The 20991-nt window shown below is 42.2% G+C and overlaps 1 protein-coding gene and 1 long non-coding RNA gene across 7 annotated transcripts in view; one reads left to right on the forward strand and one right to left on the reverse strand.

Annotated features, from left to right (window-relative positions):
* The window catches only part of HELZ (helicase with zinc finger), an 87728-nt gene extending 73237 nt beyond the window's left edge, over positions 1–14491 (reverse strand). For 3 of the 6 annotated variants that reach the window (XM_061455280.1, XM_061455278.1, XM_061455276.1), the window contains exon 1: positions 10288–10412. In XM_061455280.1, the coding sequence (XP_061311264.1) occupies positions 10288–10291 (4 nt within the window). In that variant the 5' untranslated portion in view covers positions 10292–10412. Of the gene's footprint in view, positions 1–10287; positions 10413–14356 lie in introns of those variants that run through there. The other 3 variants (XM_061455277.1, XM_061455279.1, XM_061455281.1) reach the window with 3 other exon arrangements.
* An 18-nt stretch (positions 14492–14509) lies between these two features.
* On the forward strand, positions 14510–16721 carry LOC133270266 (uncharacterized). The gene is made up of 3 exons (XR_009743711.1): positions 14510–15314; positions 15674–16047; positions 16105–16721. It is a non-coding gene; the product is annotated as an uncharacterized LOC133270266 (long non-coding RNA).
* The last annotated feature ends 4270 nt before the right edge of the window (positions 16722–20991 follow it).

Consider the following 20991-nt stretch of genomic DNA (forward strand, 5'->3'; position numbering starts at 1 on the left):
CTCCAGCTCTCAGATTTAATTTCAGTTGCATTTGTATCCATACATGCAGACACAAACATGCATATTTACTGTGTATTTGCACCATCTACTTCAGGCTCCAATCCAGGTGCTTTATGCTCCCTGGACACAGCTGGCTCTTCCTGATGACTCTAAAAACCTGTGCTCCTAGTTCTGGTCCCCTGAGCTGTGCCTAAATCAGCAGCTGAGAGTAGTTTAGGTAAATGTGAATTACAAATATGCTTTCTTAAAATCTAGCTATTGTAGTACCTGACCTACCCATGCTTAAAATCATTTCAGAACAGTTACTATTTTAACAGCGAAGGCCTATACACTTGTCAAAGGAAATCTAAATTCTGTGTTTATTTTCCAAGAGATTTCAAATATAAACCAGGAGTTTCTACATTCATTCCAACAGTAGAAATTATTACAGATTAGAATGGAAAGCTGAAGAGTCACAACGTCTGTGCTGTGCTCCTGAAAATCCCTTCACAAAACTGAGCAAATTGCTTCTGCACGTCACTTTTTCTGTCTGTAAAATCGAGATTAAAATACTAAGCATGTAACAGAACAAATGCCAGGATTGTTCATTTTCTCAAAATGGCCTGCAGAACAACATGCCATAAATTCCTAAATTCAAATTTCAGTAACAATTTATTCTAGTAGCAAAGTTTAGTACGTCTGCAAAGTTTCAAGGAAGAGTAAATAGGCACGTTCGCACCATCTGAAGTTACACATCTAAAATAGGCGGACCTACCTTAGAAACACAGGCACAATGTTGTACCAACAGAGCCTGTACTACCAGTGGCCAATACAAAGCTCTGAATCCCGGCAGCACCGCTGCCTAGAGAAGAACTCTTGATTTACACACTCAAGTGAAGTATTTAAACACAGAGCCTGTGATTTCCACCCGATATGGCAGTAAGCATCACGTTGAGTAGAGCATGGACAGAAGCTTACACAACTCTTCTTCACTGGCTAATCCACAAATCTAACCCTGGCATTACAGTTTGTACCTCCAAAAAACTTCTGCCTTTAAGTAGAAGAAAACTTACCGGCCTTCAAAGACATTTGTGCTCAGCTCAGCTTCCACAAAATATCATTTAAAAGATCTTAACGTAAACCTTGGTGGTTTTTTTCAATGAACTATGAGGGTTTTTTTTTCCTCCCTACAACTAATGATTTTCAGGCTCAATATTCCTAACGAGTATTTTGCCTTCTTTCCAAAGGGATTTTGTAAACAAACATAAAGGGAGTAACTACAATCTAATCTCCAAATAAAAGCACACATTTCCCCTGCAGAACTGCAGAGGGGGCTGGGAAAGGCAGAAGGGACAGCAGCTTGAGGAGGAAGAGCCATAAACAACGTGATCTACACAGTCATTTATTGTCAAGTAAACACTACGCCTGCCTGGTGCACGGGAGGCTGCTGAAGAACTACTCCACAGTCTGATGAGTCCAACTTCAAATTAAAAACCAATGTAGGAGGAGAGAACATCGTGAACTAAAATTTGAGTGTTTCACAGCAGTTTAACTCATGACTGTGCACTTTCATGCTTCACAGCTTAGAGATGTATTTTATGCAATCAAAGGGTCCATACATTAAGATAATAAGTTAAAGCATGTGATGGTTCCTAAAAAAAATTTCAAACAGATGCTTTCTCAATTCACTGTAAAGCATCTAGCCAGATAACTCTCACTGTACTTCATAAACAAACAGATTAGAGGGCACAATGCTGTTCCTATTAATGTTATTGGCAAAATTCCCAATGTCTGCCAAGACAGAAGGATCAGATCCAAGGTCTTGCATGCCAAGCTGACAAACAGTAGACAAGTCAGTAAATATTTGCATATTTTAACCAGACATTAACATCTCTTATAAAGATTTATGCTAAAGCAATGATGTTCAACTTGCAGTCCTACAGTGAGACTGGTAGGAATTTACTCTCAATTGAATACACTTCAAGAGCCACATCCTGGGATTCGCCAACTGAAGCAAATGAATGAGACCTACTGCCATGGGGAACATGCAGGGGAAGAGCCTCTCCAGCTGCCTCCCATTACACTCCATAACCCTTCAAACAGTTCTGCTGTGAGAAATAAGCACCCAAATACTCCTTGCCAAAGCTATTCAGCTGTGTCCTCCTGTTAACAGCTCACTGTATTGCAGGAAAGGAGAGGAGGAGAAGGGTTTGCCCTTCCTTTGCCTAGTGCGGTCAAGCTGGCACAGGCTCAGAGAAAGCAGGGCAGGAATTCAACTCGTTCTGTCCCTCTCTAAGGAAACACGTGCAGTGACCACACCGTGTTTCCCAACCCTCTGTGATTTCTCAGCCCTTCTCACAAACGGGAAGGGCTGGCCACCCAACTGGACAGAAGTTTTACACACATAAGAAATTCAGGTAATACATCAAGCAGAGACAGCTGGTTCATCATACCTTCCCAGAAATTCCTTGTAAGAGGCAAAAAAGAGATTTTTGAGGCTGATTGTTCTGTCCTTCCTTAGTAACTTTTGAAGTCAACTGGAACTAAATTGCACTGAAGGCTAAAGGATCTCAAAGATGCTGCAAGTTTTATGAAACATGTAAGAAGACAGGCAACAGATCCAGACTTAAGCCCACCAAGGAAAGGGTAAATTGTAATTCAGCCTCTTGTTGGTACCAAGACATCCATTACCCCATCAATTACTGCCATATGCTGCCTACAGAGCGAGCGCTGTACCCTGGTATCATTCACCAGTAAAAGAAAATTCTTACTTATTGTGCCCATTAATGATAAAAGACATAAGCTGCATTCATTAACTGCTCAATAATCCATGTAGTAGTTTCCAGGTTTCACTAAAGCTGAGTTTCCAACCTTTTTTGGCTACAGACACTAGCAGTACACACCTCACAGCTTAATTCACATACGAAGGCCTCAAAAATTTGTTTCATCATGCTGAAAAGTAATATTTGGGAAGTCAGAAAGTTGGCACAGACACAAATCCCTGTGACTGATGAGTCTTCCAGCTCCCTCTCACTTAAAATCATCAGGAAAAGGCTGACAAGATACTTAAATTTACACAGGTACAGAAAAATCTGGGTTTGTTTAATAATCTGGATGAATTACAACACATTTCATATAGTACACGATAAAAATGTTAGCTACTGTGAACATGCCAATGTTAGAGTTAAAAATGATGGGTCACTGGAATTCAACTATTTAGACTCTGCAACCAAACTGCATTTGTCAGACCACATACTACAACAGGGAATAATACATCTACCCACTGTTAAATCATATTATACAGTTGCACTGGCACCTCTAGTGATCCCATGTTAAAGCATGCTTGCACCTCTATGTGTTAAGGCATTGTTTTTGTAGTACTCCAAAATACCATGCAAGTAACCCTTAGATGAGTAATATAAAATTAACTATCTATTTATTTCCCTTACCTAGAACAATAAAATACACTTATCTTTGCCTTAAGACAAAAAAGCATTTTACTCAAGCCTCCAGGAAGGAATAAAATACAGCTGCACAAAATACAGAAGCCACTTACACATACACACAGAAGAAAATGCACTTTCCTAGTGTCATGACATACACATCACAAATAATCCCACCCTCAGAAACCATTTAATAAAGTAAGAGTAGATAATGACAGTGCACTATACCAATGTGAAAGACTTAACAGAACAGAGGATAAGGCTGGAGCATCTTTCATCCACAGGGTGCAGAAAAAAAAAAAAGGTACAAAAGGTGCTTTAGCCTTTTATTTTAAGAAAAATATAACGGCATAGAAACTACACACTTATTTTATTGCAATTCTGGCTGAAGTCAGTAATATTAGTTATACACAGTGCTCAGAAACATACTGTGCACCTTACAGAACAAATACAAAAGTCTCCACCCTTGAGAGAGGACAATCTAATCAGTTTTCTGAAATAACTGAATTACTCTGGTTAATGTTGTACAACTCCAGGCAAAATGACCCTACTTGAAATTCCAAAAATGATGTTAAATCTCAAATGGAGCATACAGAATGAGGAAAGCTCATTTTGAGGTTTTATTATATAGCATAACAGCAGCAAGAACTTCTGATACATGGGCTCAAGGATATGCTTGATTTTGGAAAGGGAGAAAAAGGAATTAAGAGGTTCATGAGGCCCCCCTACCATGAAATACTTAGATTATCCTTCCTCACTGAAAAATCAAAGAGAGCACCATAAATTAAGGGGACAAGTGATCTCTGGCCACATAAATAGAGCCTTGAGTCTGATCCAGTAAACTTAACGGAACAAACACATCCACATTTACCAAAAAAGGAACAAGTGCCTGTGGGTGGTTTACTATTCACATAACAACAGTAAAAAATATATCCGCAATTGAGATTAAGAGCAAATGTCTTCCACATCTGGATCCTCTGTGTTCTTTACACCACTTAACATACATCACAGTAACGAGTCAGATTTGATTGCATGCCAGTTACGGCTGCAGTACAGACACTTCATTAAATGATTACTGACACTATATTACCTTTACTTATCTCATTTTCATTTTGGAAATAGCAGCAGAAAGGACAATCTATACAGCCAGTGGCAGCAACATTTACACACGGACAAAGCGGCCATCTTTGGCTCAAAGTCTGGAAAGAACTCATGACCTCAGCACTTGTAACCACTACACCCACCATGTAAGTATCCTAAATATCTTCATCACGTGCCTTTAGGATGGCCCTTCTTCATACCACTGTCTGAAAACATGGCCTATCTTGATGAAACTAAGCAAAATAGATGGTAAGTCAAAGCACATCATCAATGCGGTGTGTACTCCCTTTGTCTGAAACCCATCCATTACTGACCAATTAAAGATTCAGAGCTACACAAAGCAAATACATATACATATTGCATTCATTACAATTAGAGTATAAAAACTAGATTGCGAAGGTCAATCCTCAAGGGCTGTGTAATGACAAAAGTATCTGTGCAAGCTTATGTTGGTCCCTGTGTGTGCCTGCATTATGATATTGCCTTTCACTGTATTAGTCACATACTACATTTTCCAAGGCTACCTGGCGGAATGAGCAGGCAGAACAGAGGCTGCCTGCTTAATGGACATTGAGTTAAATACTTAGCACAGGGCCTAAGGCCTTATTTACTGCGTGCTACTCAGATCTGGTTCTCAAGACTGCATTTTAATGTTTTCATTAATTTTCCAATAATGCTTACAAATACTGTGACTGAGCACTTTACAAGTATTAATAAAATACCTTTATCCTTCTGACATTATTCCCATTTAAGAAGAATTAAGACATTACAACACATACGCTTCTTAAGATTCAGATTAAGACAACTGAAAGTGATTTTTCCCCATTATGCTCTGCCCTGTACTATACAACCCTTTATATGATCAAAGGCAAACACCCAGAGTCTGTAGAGTGACTTACGAGTACTCAGCATTTCTCTACATCACAACATGAGAACGTTCATTAGAAATACAGAAAATGAACTGTAGCAAAGACGGGGCTTAAGTATGATTTGCCTTTTATTTGTTATTCCCTATGCCATTTCTGAAACACTTTCTAATTTATGCAAATAGTGAAAATGTATTCCAACAAACAACTCCATTAGCATTATAAAATAAACTGTATGTAGCCAGACAGTGTAGCCTCCCTTCTAACACCAGTGTTTTTCAGTCTCTTTGTTCAGTCACCCCCATCTCCACATTCACTCTGCATATTCTGTGAAAATCTCCATTTTGCACCTTCTGTTTAAATCCAGCCGCTGCTTCCTCTGTGTTAAATGAAGGTAGAGCTGGTAGGAAAGAGGAACTGGGTGTCAGCAGTACAGGAGGGAATTCTCTGTGTTCTCATTTTTGTCCAAAACCATACTAGGGAGGAGTGTGGAAGCCCTAGCCTGTAAACTGTACAGAAATCCCATAACACGAGCTGAAGTATATTCACTGCAGGGATTAATTATCTTTTAGACTTGTACTAAATGCTAATTTGACTGACGCTGAGCAGATTTTCACAGGGTTGATAACAAGTATATCCTTGGCAGAAACATCTCGCTACAGCTCAATCTCAACGTTGTACAAAGCAGCTCTACAGGTCATTAGATTTTTTTTTGCCCCAGTTTTACTGTGAACATAAGAACACATTTTTTGCCCTGTTTTTAAAAAGACTGGATCATGTAGGCAAAACCCTTCACTCCCCTCCACAGCACCCAAAAAGTCAGCCTGTGATAGACACCTACCATGGGAAATTTCAACCCAAATAATTAACATTTGGCAAGCAGTAACCGACTGAAATGAGGAGCATGTCATAGTAAGCATCAGGTAACATAATAATAGGTGGTGCTTCTGCCCCACCTAAAGTTCTTTTGGCTCCTTCATAGAAAATCTCCACGTAAACAGTCTTTCATAATAACCGGTTAAAAGCAGCAGTCTGTATCCCATCTACCTGCACATTCTTACTGCTTTTTGAGAGTAAAGTTTCTCACACTTAACCAAGATGAGGGCATTTTAATCGAAATATTGTCCCATGGTTACCATTTTATCCCCATAACAACATCACCAATTACTTATATTTTAAAAAATGCATTAGAAAAGTAATTTAATCTTTGCTTCTCTTAATGAAATTTGCCAGAGAAAAACAAAGGGAAAAAATCAGCACTGCACGACCAGCAGCTCTCCATGGAGCAGCACCAACCTGCAAGTCTCAAACTCAAACAAGAATATAGTGTTCACATCCTAAGAGCTGTTTTAAACATCATTAATCCACAACTCTTCAAACTATAACCTGCTTGTGGCTGAACCTTTCTTTTAAGCACTTGACTAACAGAATATGGCCTTGCTCCTGAGTGTCTCTGCACATTTCACCTTTAATGTCTAGCAGTAATTTTGACCAAAAAAAAGGCGAACATCATTAATCTTAAGGACTTCCACAGTCAAGCAATTACCAATATTCCTCTCCGCTGAGTCATAAGATAATGCCAAAAGTCCCTTTTGAGAAGTGCCTGCTGTATGATATATAGGTACATCTGTGTATATGTGACTCAACATCTGTCACCTCATTTTCAAAATGCCAAGTACAAAACTGTGTTCCCAAGGAATACAAAGGGGAATCAAAGAAGATTCCCAAGCGTCATTTCAATGCAAAACACATCAGGATATTTACAAACGTATTTCAGATGTTTAAAGGGAAAACCATGTCATAAAGTTTTCCACAACACTCTCTGAACTTGCCATTCAGAGAGCACTTGACCACATTTCATTTCCTAAAGTTCATCAATTTAACTAGCCACAGAGAATCAAAACTAGCAGTCCCTTACTTCCAGTCTTGTGTTCAGTTTGCTGCTCCCTCTAACACCGTACCACCTTTTGGAAAACCCCATGCAAACTCTTCTTCCTCCACCAGCTAAGCAGCTCCAAAGCACAGTGATTCAATCTACGCTTTCTCTTCTCAACAGGGCTATTGTAGTGATGATGAAAGAGTCCTTCCTCACATGCCAAACTCCACTTTCATACAAGAACTTAATCCACTCTTGACTTAGCCCAGTACTGCAAAGCAACATACACCTATGGCCAGGAGAATCAACCGGAAGAACACAGCTTGCCACTAGTGCAAATGCTCCACGTATGGAGCACAGTTTGAGAGATGGATGGGGGGGGGGAAGCCCTAAATTCATTTTTTGAGATGCAAAATCTGAATCTCACTTTCAATCTATTCAAGAGGCAAAAGAAAGTAAAAATTTTCACGCTCAGTATCGGTTATATCACACGGTTTATAGTGCGCAGTTCACAAACAGCACAGAAATAAGGCAGAAAGCTGCAAAACCAGGAAAATTTTCTTTCAATATCTCAGTCTTCACTGCAGCATTATAATGAACTTAAATTTATTATAGTAGTGAATAATAGTGTGACTGAGTTTTTTGTTACGCATTTATACAGTGCTTAGCACAAAAGGGTCCTACCATAACAGATTTAATAACACAATCATGCCACCCACAGATACTCCAAACACATCTTTCCCAAAACCATGCCTATTATGTAACTGTGCATGATATTTTTGTGCGCTGTTTTGAAAGTTCAAAGCAATAACTAACCTCCACCACTAAAAATTGCTATCTGTATTGTAAATAACCTTTGAAATTCATTTTTACATGACTCTGCTTCAAACAGTTCAGCATAATAAAGCTAAGCTTGATTTGGGGAGTTGTCTTCTAACTCTGTATTTTAATATTAACCCTTCTGCATCTGGATAATGCTTTTATAACATCCCCGTTTCCTCTCCTCAAACGCATGAATGTGATACTATCAACAGGCTCAATTTTTACACCTCTCCTGAGAATAGAACATGGATTCCCAAGTTCTTCTCACACAGCAAACCCTATGGGGAACACCATAACTTGTATCCAAAGCACAAGTTTCCCAGTGGCATTCACCCTACTCATTCCTTTTGAAATGAACATTAGAGATTCAGTCACGTATTTCCAGCCCCACTCAAAGAGCAGACATCAGCAGGAATGAGTAACAACCCTAGTGTGGTTAATGGCATCATTCTGACAGAACTTCGGAGGAAGAAAAGCAGTGTCTAGCCTAGCCAAACAAACACAAACAACACTACAGGCAAGCAAGATCAGTCAGTTCAAACAACAAATGTCCTACACCATTCCAAAAGTGACTGTTTTAAGACACAGCCAGTGTACGGTTACCTCAAAACCATTAGCACAAACAGCTATCATCAAAAGCATCACTTCAATAAAATACCTACAGCACTCAGCTACAGCTTAGTGCAGATTCAGAAGGATGCTTAAAAACCCACTTCTCCCAACGACCTCACTGTGCAGACAGTGAGAAAAGCACAACAAATTCTAGCTCCCACAGTGACAGAGGAGCAGATACAAGGCAGCTACCATGGCTGGTCCACAGCATTCGGGAATCCCATCCTGCTGATAGGGAGCTGAGTTCAGAGCAGTGACGGAACATTGCTTGGGAACAGAAGCACAGTGCCTGTCCCCAACCCCTCAAAATTATCCTAGGATAAAACGCAAACCTCACTCACAAAAATACAGATTATCTTATATTAAGTGAGAAGATACATAAACAAGAAGAATAATTTTATATGCCGCCAAAACCACTACGCTTTTCATTTGTGGCATTCTCCATTTATTATGTCCACAAAGATTTGCTACTTTCTTGGTTTACTGAACCACTAAATATTTCCCAACAAATTAAACTCTTGTGCCACATTAGCCAATAAGCAAGATTCTCAGAAGCAGCTTGTGTGGCGCTACCTATTTCCCTCTTGCCATGGGGTCTGAAGGGCTCTGTAAGATCTCCTATGCATATTTAAGCTGTGTTAATTTTAGTGGTTTGATGAACATTGTAGTTTTGATATACAGAGCCATGAGAAAACAACCCCAACCCTGTGAAATTCACAGACTGAGAGATCATTTCTAAATAACACTTACCCTATCTACCATAAAACCAGCTCAGATGAATGCACACACTGCTGACATTTCTGTCCTTCACTTCCTGCCACTTCAAAATTCAAACTTCATACCAAACATAAGTCTACTATTCTTTTTCTTCCGATGTTTAGTCATTACAGCCCTGAGAATCATCAGCCTTCCTACTGCTTACAGAGAACATCATGAAATTTATTTCCCCAAACCACATATACACCAAAGATTTAAAACATCCACCTCAGACACATCATTCTTCATGCAAGTGGTACTTCCTAACAGAAACAAATCGCACAACAGTTTACAGTAACATCTCCAAAACATCTCTTCACATAAAATCACTTACAAAAACTCTTGCTACCAACTCAGCAGCACTGTGTATCTACTGCTTCTTGGAAAAGCAGCACAGTTCAGTGTTGTTAATTCTCAATTACCTTCTTGCTCAAGTACAAGTCTCCTAACAGCTGACAAAGACTCCATGCCACTTAGAAAATCTGATAGCTTGCATTCATTCAGAAGCAGGTTGGGGCCATAGTAACCACTCAAACTTTTTATACCATAAAATGGAACCCTTCAGTGTAGTAAAATTACATTTAAGAAGGAAAAAGACTGAAATCTATGATTTCTTATCTGGCTTTCCTGTAATAAGAATGTAATTTGATAATTTGAAGGACTCTGAGAAAAGACTGTGTAAATAACCAGTGCACTTCTATTAAATTTATGACAATGAATTTGCATAGAAAATTGTGGAGAAATATTTGGATATTATGTTATAGCCACATTAAGTACCCCTTAACTTCATCTAGCAGTGCGATAGAAATGCAACAGAGAAACAAATTCTCACCCATGGGTAATTACAATCTCCCTGCTTAAATTCCTAATCACTTCTTTTCCTACAGTAATATTCACTTTTCTGTTTTTCTCAGACATGAGTGACTGCTTCTGGTTGCAGCCTCATGTTGTAAACATCTGTGTGAAGAGAAGATGAAAGCTCAGTAAGCAAGACTCGCTTTGAATAAGGAACTTGAGTTACATATCAATACCACCATCATAAAATCATCAGAAGCTGGGCTGTTTCTGTGGAGGGATCTGACCTTGCAGACTCCTCATTTCACTATCTATAAAGTTTATTTTCTTCCTCTCCTCCCCACCCCCCCACCCCCAAATAAATACCAGGAGAAAACAAGTGTTACTTTCACAGTCAAAATCTCCAGACCAAGCATTCCTTCAGGGTTTTTACTCCTTAATGCTCAGTTCAAACTTTTGTACAAACTCTCTTTATCAATATTCTCTTTTCTTCCTTGCTGAAACAAGAGTGACCATCACAGAAGTCTACCAAAGGGAGTAAGAAATCAAACATATAGAGCACGATGTCTCTAAATATGTCATTGATATACATAAATGCAAGTGCTGACTGCTGCCGAAGGCCACAGAAGAAATATTAAGCCAAACAAGATCAGAAAAAGGAAGGCCTTCTTTGTTCTGATTATCTAACCCATCAGACTTTTATTTAAAGGGGAAAAACACCACATAGTGATAATGGGATCTTGCCTTAGCATCTCAAGAAAAGCAGTGAGAAATTATTAAACAGCTACAACACACAAGCAGGAGGGAAGATGGGGAACACAAAATTTGCTGGTTTCTCCCTGAGGATAAGCCACCAGCACCCTTGAACCAAGAGGAATACGAGGGATCTGCTTCCAGGAAGAAGCCTTTAACAATGCCAGGAAAAACACAGGGATGGGATTCGCATTCACAAGGACTCTTGGCCTACTGATCCCACAGGCAGGGGGAACGCCAGCTGTCCACCTACTCCATCTCTAAGCTAGAGCAGAATGACACCATCCTTCCCTCTTGTCCTCCCTGCCAGTTCCCACAGCTTTCCCTGGTTATTCAGGCTGTGCACGGGGAACAGGATTTAAATTACTACAAAACACTTTCCTAATTTAAATTTCACTCCTGTTACCAGACCTATTGGGTACCACTGATCTCAGGAGGGAACGTCAGTGAGGTGAAAGATTCAAGGGCTTTGAACTAATAATCTGAATTGCTCCAGCAATTGCTTCTGTCATTGCTAAAATGAAAACACCTAGAATAAAGTGCAGGAGCAAATGTAAGGTGGTAGTAAACAATGAAGAAAAAGAAAAGAACCACCACACTGAGAAAATACCCAGCTATAATTGCAAAGGGGATTTTAGTAAGAAAAATAATTGCCGACAATGGAGAAAATATTTCATCACAATACTAAATTAACAAAGTTGGAAACCATTACTAGTAATATTGCCTGGCTGCTACACAGCCTCTTTCATCCACAGGCGTCAAGACTCCTTACAGGTTGGTAAGATTCACTATTCCTATTTTAAATTCCTTCAAAAGAAAGCATAAACAGGTGAAGTGATTTGCATCAGGCTGTCCGGATCGCTCAAGCACTAGGCCTGAATCCTACCCAGGTGGAAATATCACCTCTTCAAAGTTTCTAGACACTGCCACTTGTGTTTGTTGAGATGGGAATTTCTCTGTGAATAGAGCCTTCAATGAGAAGTTCTCTCCACACTGCAGCCCTTCTCCTGCAACCAGATCTACTCATACAGAGCCCAAAGCTCAGGAACCACTTCTCTTAAACCAGTGAGATTTCACAAAGGGAAAGGCTCCTCCATGACAGATCAAGCAGAACTGGGACCAATTACAGATTAAGATATTGCTTCCTTCCACATCTTTCCTTAATTTTTAGTCTGCTGAGGAGAGGCAAAAAAAGCCCACACCTCCTTCCCCCCAGATAAAACAAAACCAAAAACCCCCCAACATAACCAGCTATGACAACCTTTCAAGTCCTAGAGCTATCACTTCAATAAGCCTCTTTCATTGAAAAATTCATCTGGCTCACTCAAAAAGGCACAGCGTGTGTGAACTAAAGGAGGGGAAATACACACACAGTACATTTCATAACTTAAAAGAACTCACAGAGATGAGGAGTGATAATAGAAATGTGACTTCAGCAATGAAAAATTAAAGAAAGTAAGTTCCGCTTTCATAACAAATTGCAAAGAGAACTCAATTCTATCAGCAATAACACAGAAAATGGTCCTTCACTTACCAATAAAGAAAAATTGTTCTGCTAATTAAAGTTCAACACAAAAACCAGCATAACTCAGCTTTCACCACTCACAATTTCTGCGCTGTCAAAGCTAAGCCAACCAAAGCCTGATTCATCTAAGAGTGAATCCCTCAGTTTGTATCCCGAGGAGTGGGGGAAATGTGGTGGTCACTTGTACACATCCCCTCATCTCAGTTTCAACTGCATGTTCAAAATCAGCTCCTGGCTGCACAGGACCAGCGAGCAGCCCGATGTCCCCAGACTGTCCCCATCAAACACGCTTTGCCCCATAAAAATAACAAACCCACCGGCGGTTTCATTCACAAGCTGCTATAACCCAAACGTGCTGAAACAACTGAGTTTAAAACACGTTATTTTAAAACCTGTCTGTTCTACCAATCAGTCTTGGAAAATAATGCGCACTTACCCAGTACCACTTCTTTTAACTCAGAGGTTTTTTCATCTCTACAAAGGATTATGTCTTTTTTAAATATAAATAAAGGGGGAGGGAACTATGCTATCCTTCCCCTTGTTTCAATTATATTATTTATTAAGAACAACAACATTAGAAGACCCCAACAATTCAAACCATCCCAACAAAACAATCCATGAAGCACTCAATTTGTCAACGGGGATATTCATTCTCAGGAGATTTGCGTGTCTTACAACTGAATTCCTTTATTTCTTCAATGAAAAGTGAAATATACTCTGTTACTTTAAAACTCCATCTCAAGCTCACTGTATCTCCGATAATGCAAAAATCTGGTTGCCTTGTCACCTCTCACTCGTTTTGTCATTCGCTGGAAAGCAACCTTGCAACTGCCTCCCTGCAGTCAGCTCTTCATTTCCATCAATGATGTGTTTAATCATGTTACTATAATCAAACAACAGTTTGACCAACAATGTACTGAAGCCAAACAACTTCACTCATTTGGAAACTGATATAAAAGGACATGACCCACCCTAGGAGGAGTAACATATATCCTTTCCCTACTTGCAGATTTGCCCTATATATACATGTACACAGTCTCTGTTGGGAGGGCTGTATGGCAACCTGCAGTGGGAACTCCCCTATTTTCAGTTTCAGGACAGTTGCATCATGTGGAAGGTGCTCTCGGGCTCTGTGTTAGACCTCCCAACTTGTAGCCAGTCGGCCCTGACAAAGCCTCCTGCAGAAAACAAAAATGAAAGCTCCTCTGCCAACCCTTCAGTCGCTCCGAGGGTTAATTTTACAGCAGCTGTTAAATTCTCTCAATTTGTTTTTTTTCCATCCTTCAACAAACCCTACCTAAAAACGTTTCCCTACTCGTATTTTATGGTTGTGATTTCCTGGCTGTCGCCAGCCGTTCCCTCCCGCCCCGCCCGGCACAAAAACAAAGCTGACTCCCACCCCCTGCCTCCCGCCACCCTCCTCCCTGACGGAGCACCCCCGGAGCCCGGGCAAGCCGGGCTTCTGAGAGGCATCCCCCGCTCTCCACACCGGCCCCTCCGCCTGCCCCCGCCGCACCGGGCTTAGGGCCGCGCCGACCCGCCCGCCGGCAGCCGCGGGCCCACGGCAGAGCGCGGCAGCCCCCGGCGCTCCGGTAGAGCCCGCCCGTAAACAGCCCCGGAGCGGCTGCCGCTGCAGGCCCCTCCGCAGACACAGGGCCCTCTCCAGCCGGCACCGCTCAGCCCCCGGCCCGGCCGGCACTCCTCGCTCGGCCGCTCGGTCGAGCTGCGGGTCACCGAAGGTCCCCTGAGGCCTCCCCGGAGCCCCCCGCCAGCCGGGCCCGGCCGGCCTCGGCCCCCGCGGGGGGTGAACGGGGAAGTCCTGACTTACCTGTCATTACTTTCTACGCCATCTTGGATCCACTTGTCAACGTCCCCACAAAGCATTGTGGGAAAGCCCTCCCCCGCCCTGCGCCCGGCCTGGCCCGGCCCGGCGGCCAGCGGGGCAAGGCGGGGAGCGGCGGGGCTCGGCGCTGCCACCGGGACCGGGGACACAGCCGGGGTCGGAACCGGGGGCAGGACCCGGACCCGGACCCGGGGCTCCGTTCGCGGCACGATGGGGCAGGCGGCGGCTGGAGGAGGGCAGCCGCGGACCCCGGCCCACAGGTCTTCCCCTCAGGCAGCGGCGTGAGGAGCCCGTTCCGCGCCGCGGGGGCTGGGAACCGGCAACACCGGGGTGGGTTTTTTATTCGTTGTTTTCTTTCTCTTTATTTTCCTCGCCCCCTCCCCTTCCTTGGGAATCGCGTTGCTGCCTCTGCACGCACACAGCAGCCCCTCAGCGCGGGGCAGAGCTGCGCACACGCGTAGAGTCCCGCCGGTAAGCTGTGAGACAGGGTGATGCTGTGCTGAAACGCGTGTTTGTAGCGGGTTTTGTACTGTTCTGATGGGTTTGGGCTTAGTTTGTCTTCGGGGTTTTGGTTGATTGGTTGGTAGTTGATTGGTTGCTTAGTGTCTGCCCTTACAGACACTCGCAGCCCCCGGGGCCCACAGGCGGAGGCTGCAGCCAGGCGATGGAGCAGTGCCTGTTGTACATGGTGTTCTGCAGACCCACCTGCTCCTGCCCAAGGACTGATGGTAACGTGGGTCTGGCTGCGCAGGAGTTCCAGAAACTGCTTTGCATAACAGTTGTATTTTCACAGGGTAATCTTCCCTGTTAGCTGTGCGCTCCAGGGGTTTGGCAATCGATTGTTCGTACCTACACGGTTGTGCAGACTGGCTTCTCCAAGGCAAGGCTGTTGGGGATGGTGCCTCTCGCTCTGCAGAGGCCATCGCGCTTCAGGGCAAAGCGGGTGAGGAATCTGGGGGGAAACGGCCTACTTCAGGCTCTTAATAAAGGTTATCAACAGACCAGGATTGCGATGTCTTTAAAAACACTTTTCCTTCTACTTTAATTAAAATAATTATAAGATCCAGATCATTTTAGTATTGGATTTTCCTAAATACATTTATATTTAAATTTACATGTTACGCCTCCCAGCTCTTTGAAGAATAACCACCAGCCAAACCTCTGATGCACTGCCACTGCAAGAAGATACTTGTGCCCGAGATTATTTTCAATATTCATCAGTAATGCATTTATAGAGAGCTCCTTGCAAAAAAATGTAAATGCAGAAGGAAATAAATGTAAAGAAATCCTTTGCATTTGCAGCGCAGACTTAAATCAGTCCACTTCTAATTCGACTTTATAAATACAGTTGGGAGTGTAGTTCACTGTTCCACTGCCCTGCCTGAGGCCCTGCTGGATGGGAGTGTGGTTGATCCCAGTCTCAACCCAGGAGACTCCATTGCAGGAGGACAGAAGCATTTCTGCAGCCATCAGCCTCCCTGCTGGTCCGTGGGAGCCCAAAGGACATGATCCAACATGATCTAGAGCTGCTTCCACGAGCACTGTGCAAGGACCAGGAAGTTACAGTGAATCAGCTAAAGGTGAAACCATGTTTAGGATGTAAGTAACTGTGTGTCTCCTTCAGTCCAGATTGCTGGAGTGGAATTAGTTCTGTGATTTTGGAGGTTGGATGTTTGGTTCTTAGTGAGCTTCTGTATTACTGGTGACATTTTCTGTTACAAAATGAAAAGAAGGTTTTCCTTAATTTTCTTTTTTAAAGCAGTGGAAAATAGGATGAGTTTTATGTGTGCATGTATCTAAAAATACACATACATCCTCTGGAGTTCTGTTTGGGGTGAGGCACAAATTTGCTGGGTTTATTTTTGATGTGAGCTCTCATTAACTTTTAAATCCATTTGTTCTGACAGTATTTCTTTATGCTGCACTAGGAAAAAATGGTGTAGCTGGTGACCAAGTTATACAAGGAAGGATTTGTTCAATGACAGACACCATTTTCATTGCTGCCTGTCTCTGTTGTGTCAAAAAGCCTAGACTGAAAGTATTGAAAGGCAAAGCCTGCTGTCAAAGGAGGGCAGAAACAGCCCAGAAAGGAGCAGGGGAAAGACCACAGCAGCAGGGGAATCCCCCGACTCCAAAAAAGTGCTGTGTATAAAACACAGTATTATGGAGTCTCTGCCCTTCCACCCACTGCTTTTTATGATGTTACTTAAACTAAACCTCTTAGCCTCCATATGAAGTAGGATTTACTTTATTTTGTAGACTGGTTAACTGTATTGCATAAACCCCAAGTGGACATGCCAGAGGCTAGAGAGCTAGCCACTCTAGCTCGGATTGGCTGGCAAGCACTACTTTGTTCAAGTACTGCTACTGAGCCTGCAAGATGGGAGTAACTGCGTTGTTTGCTTCAAGCTCTTTCATAGTCTTTTTGTACCAGACAGAAAGAGGAAGAATGTTGGTCCAAAACAAATTTGGGCTCCAAGCACTCATTAACTTTGGAAATTCTGCTTAAAGTTCAAATCATACAGCGATGAGATCCCAAAACCAAAGAGCCGTAATGCAATGAAACTTTGGTTTTAGGGATCCTTCTATTAGAACAGCACAGAGGGCAGAGTATGCCGCTAGCAATGGGTCATACACCACATAGGAAGAAAAAGACTCCTTGTGGCTTTTATTGACATGTTTCAATATAGTATTAAAGGATAATTTAAGGAAATAAGATTGTAATATTAGCTGCTGCTGTGGGGGGAACTCCATGAGATGTCTCTTTCTCTCTCACTGAATTGTATTACCCAGTGGAAACTGTGATTTGGGCTTCCAACTGCAATCAGACACATCATTCACAACTCTACAGGCTGAGATGACAAGCTAGGCCTTCACTCAGCACTGGGCTAGACACAGAAACATGTGTTATGTGCTGACTGCACTTCCAGAACTGTTCAGGCTTTCTAAATTCCTGGAATCCCCGTGTGCTGTCCTCACTAATGGGATTTCATGACAAGAAGAGCTCGCAGCACTAGGCTTCTGACCAAGACCAAATCACATGGAGTCTGGGAGCAGAAGAAAAGCAACAGTATGTTGCAAATGTAAGAAATGCCCAAGGCATAATGGGGAAGCATGATAGGAGCAAAACAATTAATCTCTGCTCATCATCATGAGACTTGACAGGACTCAGATCCTCAATAGCCAAACAGTGATATTTCTAGGGACTCGTTACAATGGCAAGATTAAAACAGAACAACAAAACCAACACACACACCCCAGCGACGGCAGCAACACCAAATTCAATCCCACTTCTACATTTTTTAGGATTTCAAAACCTTTCAGATCTGAAAACTGCAATTTCCTGCTGAAAAAAAACATTTAGAAGGCCCCACCTCCCAGTGACCAAAACTGCAAGGAAGTCCTGTACAGAAGGCACTAACACATCCAGTCTCCCTACCCCTAAGCTGGGATTCTGTAAGTGCCTGATCACAGGGCTTCTCCCTATTCTGTGAAGCTAGGAGCCATTCCCAAGTCCTTGGAGAATGTAGGCTCCTTGCCAGAAAAACAGGAGTTTGAAAACCTGGGGCCACTTGGGGCTGCTAGGCTCCCTGCCACGAAGCTCAGATCTGAGTAGAACTCCGCGAGGTGTGGCACAGATCCTGGAAGAGTTGGGAACTCTGAAACCCTCACTTGCTTCGGGGCTAATGGAGAGCTGGTAGCCAAAAAGCCCTAGAGTCCTGGCTCAGGCGTGAGCTGCGCACTTGGGATCACAGCAAGAGCTTGGTTTCTACATTTTCAAAACAAAACTATTACTGCAGACTTACACTGCTGCTTTGTTTCTTTCTCCTCAGCCTTCTGCCTTCCCAGGAAATTGAGAACATAATTTTTCATTCTGTGATAAAGTTCACTCCTGTTTCGGGAACTGGTGTTTCTTGAATTCCAATACAGAAAACTCAGTTTTCAATCAGCTCCGTTCATGATAGCTAACTTCAGAATACAGAAAAAACCATTACAATTGACATGTAAAAGTAGTAAGCTTATAATAGAACACATTGAGCAGAGAATTGCCTCCCTGACCCTGCAGCCTAACATCCCAGCAGGCATCCTGAGCAGTTTTCACCTCTGAGAAACAGAACAACAGGAGGCCTTTCTCAACAGAAGTTCCAGGCTGATTGCAGTACTAGAAGCAATGTTTTTATTGTCTTTGCACACTGGAGTTTATAAGTTTTTGAACTCCTTCAGAAGCAGCAATCATGGGAAATGAACAGAAGTGATGTGACTTACCCTCTGCTGCAAACAAGCCAGTGGCAGACCTGAGGTTAGATAGCAACAGTAATTCTTAGTCTTACTAAACAATAAAGCAAACTGTTTTTCCAAGCAACCATGAATGCCTGATTATTAAGCTGAAGAGTAGCAAGTTGTGATTTTCCAACATGAAAATTCCCCTGGAATTCCTCCAGAGTCCTCTAATGAACAAATGATCTCAGCTTTAATCTTATTTTGCAATTATCCAAGGATAACATTTCTCCAACGTGGACTCTTTTAAACACATACATTTTCTAGAACAAGTAATATTCAAACTAATTCATTCTTCCTTTGATCCACAAAAGGAGAGTGTTGAGACGCAAACAGCAATAAGGGGATATTGGGAGTACATTGAGGAGATAGGAACTACAAAGTTCAGATTAATGCAATGGTTTGATCCCACATTGTCAAGATCAAAGATCTTCAGTCTCAATGCTTTTTTAAGAAGCCAGCATGCCTTTGACCTTTAAATTGCTCCTGGAGGAGTTGTATCTGACATACATCTGCATTCTTGAGATGAACTAGCACCAGAAGTTTACAGCTCATCTTCTTTCCTAGCAAGCCGATTGTGGCAACCTTTTCCACACTAAAGATACACTCCTTTTGCTTGCATTAACAGTAGTCTGCCAGAAAAAGAAAACCAATGAAAAAACCCCAACCCCCAAACTCCATGCTAAATAAATTACTGGATTCTTTTCAACTCCCTTGGGCTTACTGTACAGCTTAATCATTCTACACTGTTTTTAAACTCCTCTTCTAACTTTGTGATGTGTGGGGAGGGAAACCCCAAGGGATTCTTGCTTCTGGCACCAAGTACTAGGTACACACCAGGTCTGTCTCGCTCTTGAGGACAGTTAGGTAGGGAGTTTGCCTTGGGCAGTATGTTGTCAAGGCAAGACAACCAAGTCAAACCAAGTGAACACTGTGAGGACAAAAATCTGTTTCAGACCAGAAGGCAAAAAGGTTCATCACTGTGGATCTTTGGTATGAATACAGGCCCTGAAAGTGAATCTTCATAATCCTTCTAAACTGAATTTTAAGGAGATACCTGGACCGTTGAAAGGTAAGAGTGCTTCCCAGTTCCTCCCAATGCTGACAGCAAAAGGTATTTGTGAGGCGAGAAACCATCTCCACCCTCCTACAAGCTTGTGCTCTAAATGCAGACAAAGGCAGCAGAAAGGGATATAGCTAGGCCAGAGAGATTTAAAGATCCACAAGAACCCCAGTAAGTAGGGTCAGGAAACCACTGAACTATTCCACTCTAGGATGAAAAGGGAAAAGAGAGTTGGCTGGGGAAACAGGTCCAGTATCTCTCATCTGGCAGAAGTGTCAGAGCCATAAGCTTGAATACTTGGGGTTGAAGATTCTGGTCCAGACTTGCAACAGAAGAAAAAGGTTTATAATAAGAACAGGGAGATGCAAATTCTCATTTCCCCTGATGATCCACTGCTCCCCTTTCTGATCCCACTAGCCTCTGCTTCCAGATTATTTTCCAGTTGAGAAGATCAAAACTGAAGTTAATTTGCTCATCACCCCAGCAACAGCCAGTTTTGCTCATGCTAAGTCTAACCTTGCACAGACCAGTACATCCCCTTCTTGGACATGGTTGTGACATGATTTTACACAGCTCATGCAGTTGGGAACATAGTACAGTTTAGGAAGTTAGATGCATCTTAGGCACTGGAAACAGTCTGCTCCTCTTTCTCCCTTCCCTCACCGATAGTTCAGCTGCTTTTTCTTGTCACTTAAATGCAGTGAGCTGGATTGGCATGGCTTGATAAGGTTACAATCCTCCCAAAAGACATTCCCAAGTTTCCCTTAAACTGTGTCTACATTTCAAATTGAAATCACTGCTTAGAAGCTTCCATCTTTTCCTGTCCCTCCACAAACCTTCCTCACTCAAAATCACTGTCTGAAGTTCCCTGGTTTCCTATGTATTCATATGGTAATTACCTGTGCTAAGAGTGGTGGTGTCAATGAAGTTCAGTGTGCTTTAAGAGGATTTGTAAACACCTCAGTACATCATTTACAATTACAGTCTCTGCCTAATTAATTATGAATAGTTAGTTATAGCTAGCATCATTACAAACCAGAGCAAACTCAGTAAGTCCCACTGATTCCTACCATACATTCATGCTATGATTTTACTTCCTTAAAAAGCCAGAACAGGCACAAGGGGAAAAGTCTACAGCTTCTCTCCATTACAAGTAGGTTTAGAGCAAATAATAGAACATTAGCTTCTCCAAATGTAACACATTCAATGATGAGAAGCAGCAGCTCTGAAGTACTACCTTAGCTAACTGCATAATTGCTTTTGTATCCATAATAAACTC

This window comes from Pezoporus flaviventris, unplaced genomic scaffold (assembly GCF_033815535.1).
Source record: "Pezoporus flaviventris isolate CSIRO_AGI_PZ_B2104156 unplaced genomic scaffold, CSIRO_AGI_Pfla_v1 ptg000020l, whole genome shotgun sequence".
NCBI lineage: Eukaryota > Metazoa > Chordata > Aves > Psittaciformes > Psittacidae > Pezoporus > Pezoporus flaviventris.